A 3,208-nucleotide genomic window follows, 5' to 3' on the forward strand; every position below is an offset into this window, starting at 1 on the left:
CGGCAGGCAGAGGAGTGAGACGGCGGGGGCCGGAGGGAGCCTCGCCGCCCGCTCACCCAGCCAGCCCAGCCCCGGCCACCGCGGCAGCGGCGGCGGCGGGGGCAGGGTCCGCTGCGGCATCGCCGCCACCGGCTCCGCCACCGCCGTCCGCCGCCGTCCGCGCCTTCCCCCGGCGGGAGGAGAGCGCCGGGAGAGCACTTTTCCCCCGACTTTAGGAGTGTTTGTGGATTTACATGCCAAGCCTTCAAGATGATGTCCATGAACAGCAAACAGCCGCATTTTGCCATGCATCCCACCCTACCTGAGCACAAATACCCCTCTCTACACTCCAGCTCGGAAGCAATAAGAAGAGCATGTCTACCAACTCCACCGGTAAGGGACAGGCAGCTGCAGCTCTCTTCTTTCTTTCTTTCTTTCCTTCTTTCTTTCCTTCTTTCTTTCTTTCTCTCTCTCTCTCTCTCTCTCTCACGCACACGCACACACTCTTTCTTCCTCCCTCCCTCCCTCTCTCTCTCTTTTCTGTATACTGCATGTATGTGTATGTGCATTAATAAAAAAACCGCTGCGAGGCACATTTTGACAAGCGGCGCTTAATGTTTTTTTCATGTCTTCCTCTGCAATCATCTGAGCGCCTGTGATCTTTTTTGAAAGCGGTGTTCACACGAGTCTCCGACTTCATCCACTTTCTGTATTAATTTTTATGACTCGGCCTCTGAAAACGAATGCGCTTTATGTGCTCTTGTGTTTGACACAATTCCCCAGCTGAGAGTTACAGATCCATTTCTTCTTCTCCTCCTTCTCCTCCTTTCTCTTTTTCTTTCTTTCTTTCTTTCTTTTTTTTTTTTTTCCTTTCTTTTCATTTATTTGTTACCTTCGCACCCCCGTCCTCTCTTTTTCGGATTCCCCCCCGGCTGCCTCTGCCCTTTCTACTCTTCGGTTCTTCTTTTCCTCTTTTGCTCCCCCTCCTCCTTCCCCCCCCCCCCCTCGTTATTCCACCCCGTCCCCTATTTCCCCTCACTTCCCCGTGCTGTCTCCTGCTACACCCCGCTTCCCCCCATCCACTTGGCTCTTCCCCCCACACCGGTACCCCTTTACACGCGCGCACTGCTGCCGGCTCCCCCCGCACGGTCACCCCAACTTCGCCCACCTCTCTCTTCTCCCCCCTCCACCCCGTCCCTCCCGCAACCCCACGCTTCCTTCCCCCTCGTGGCTGCGCCCCCGCTCTGCCCCCCGCCCCGGCGCCCGCCTGCCCTCCTCTCCCCGCGCCCCGCTCTGTTTTGTGTCCCTTGCAGCTGCAGAGCAATATCTTCGCCAGCCTCGATGAGACCCTGCTGGCGCGGGCCGAGGCTCTGGCCGCCGTCGACATCGCCGTCTCGCAGGGCAAGAGCCACCCCTTCAAGCCGGACGCCACCTACCACACCATGAACAGCGTGCCCTGCACCTCCACCTCCACCGTGCCCCTGGCGCACCACCACCACCACCACCACCACCACCACCAGGCGCTGGAGCCCGGCGACCTCCTCGACCACATCACCTCCCCCTCCCTGGCGCTCATGCCCGGCGGAGGCGGCGGAGGCGGCGGCGGCGGCGGCCACGACGGGGCGGGCGGCGGCGGCGGCGGGGCCGGCGGCGGCGGGGGGCGGCGGCGGCGGCGGCGGCGGGGGCGGCGGCGGCCTCATCTCCACCTCGGCCCACCCGCACTCGCACATGCACGGCCTGGGCCACCTCTCGCACCCGGCCGCCATGAACATGCCGTCGGGGCTGCCGCACCCGGGGCTGGTGGCCGCGCACCACGGGGCGGCGGGGCAGGTGGCCTCGGCGGCGGCCGTGGTGGGGGCGGCCGGCTTGGCCTCCATCTGCGACTCGGACACGGACCCGCGGGAGCTGGAGGCCTTCGCCGAGCGCTTCAAGCAGCGCCGCATCAAGCTGGGGGTGACCCAGGCCGACGTGGGCTCGGCGCTGGCCAACCTGAAGATCCCGGGGGTGGGCTCCCTCAGCCAGAGCACCATCTGCCGCTTCGAGTCCCTCACCCTCTCCCACAACAACATGATCGCCCTCAAGCCCATCCTGCAGGCCTGGCTGGAGGAGGCCGAGGGCGCCCAGCGGGAAAAAATGAACAAGCCCGAGCTCTTCAACGGGGGCGAGAAGAAGCGCAAGCGGACTTCCATCGCCGCCCCGGAGAAACGCTCCCTGGAGGCTTACTTCGCCGTCCAGCCCCGGCCCTCCTCCGAGAAGATCGCCGCCATCGCCGAGAAATTGGACCTCAAAAAGAACGTGGTGCGGGTTTGGTTTTGCAACCAGAGACAGAAGCAGAAACGGATGAAATTTTCCGCCACCTACTAGGGGCGGGCGGGAGGGGCGGCCCTGGCACCGGGGGCACCGGGGGGGGGCCGGGCCGGGGCCGCGGGGGAAGCCCCCCCACCGCCGCCGTCGCCCGAGACGCCGTGGGACGCTCCCGGGGACCGAGGGACGATGTAGAAATTAAACGCGAACTACTCGATGAGCGGGGAGAGGGAGGGGGGGGGCGCGCTTGGGGAGGGGTGGTTGCGCTATCAATTATTAAAACAAAAAGACACCGGGACACCAACGAGAAGAAGGAGGAGAGAGGAGGTAAAAACGCTCTAGGAACCCGTGGGGGTCGCTTCTGCGGCCCCGTCCCCAACCCCTCTGCCCCCCCCCCCCACCCCCCGACAGAAAGCGGGAGAAAGAGCAACTTAAAGCGTAAACACACACAGACACACACCAATAAATACCGTGACAGCAACAACCACAAACCGAGCAACATAAGTCACAACTTTCCGAAGGAAAACAAAACCGACCAACAAACCGGGAAGGCGAAACTGTCGGTGACGATGCTACGTTTGGTTCGGGTCTCTTTTCATTACTTTCTGGTTTTCTTTCTTTTTCCCTGGCTTGGTAATGAATGAGGACGGCGGTGGTTTGGTTTCGGGGGGGGGGGGGGGGCGGGTCGCGCGTCTTTTTCTTTGCTTGGCTTGGTTTTGGAGTTTGGGGGCGCTTTGGTTTGTTTTGTTTGGGGTTTTGTTTGTTCGTTCGTTCGTTTTTCCCTCGAATGCGGTTTTTTCGCGAGGCTTTGGAGACGGCTCTTGTCTGTGCCGGGGGAGCGGTGAGAGCGGGGCCGGGGCAGGCGGCCTCAGCCCGGCGGGGCAGCCGGGCCCCCGGAGGCTCGGGAGCGGTCCCTTTCCTCCCC

The 3,208-nt window shown here is 62.7% G+C and overlaps 1 protein-coding gene across 1 annotated transcript; it reads left to right on the plus strand.

Annotated features, from left to right (window-relative positions):
• The first annotated feature begins 249 nt into the window (after positions 1 to 249).
• POU4F1 (POU class 4 homeobox 1) lies at positions 250 to 2,343 on the plus strand. The gene is given in 3 exon segments (XM_075722774.1): positions 250 to 372; positions 1,293 to 1,633; positions 1,635 to 2,343. Coding segments are annotated over 3 exon segments (1,173 nt in total).
• The last annotated feature ends 865 nt before the right edge of the window (positions 2,344 to 3,208 follow it).

The sequence above is a fragment of the Pelecanus crispus genome, chromosome 1, assembly GCF_030463565.1.
Source record: "Pelecanus crispus isolate bPelCri1 chromosome 1, bPelCri1.pri, whole genome shotgun sequence".
Lineage (NCBI taxonomy): Eukaryota > Metazoa > Chordata > Aves > Pelecaniformes > Pelecanidae > Pelecanus > Pelecanus crispus.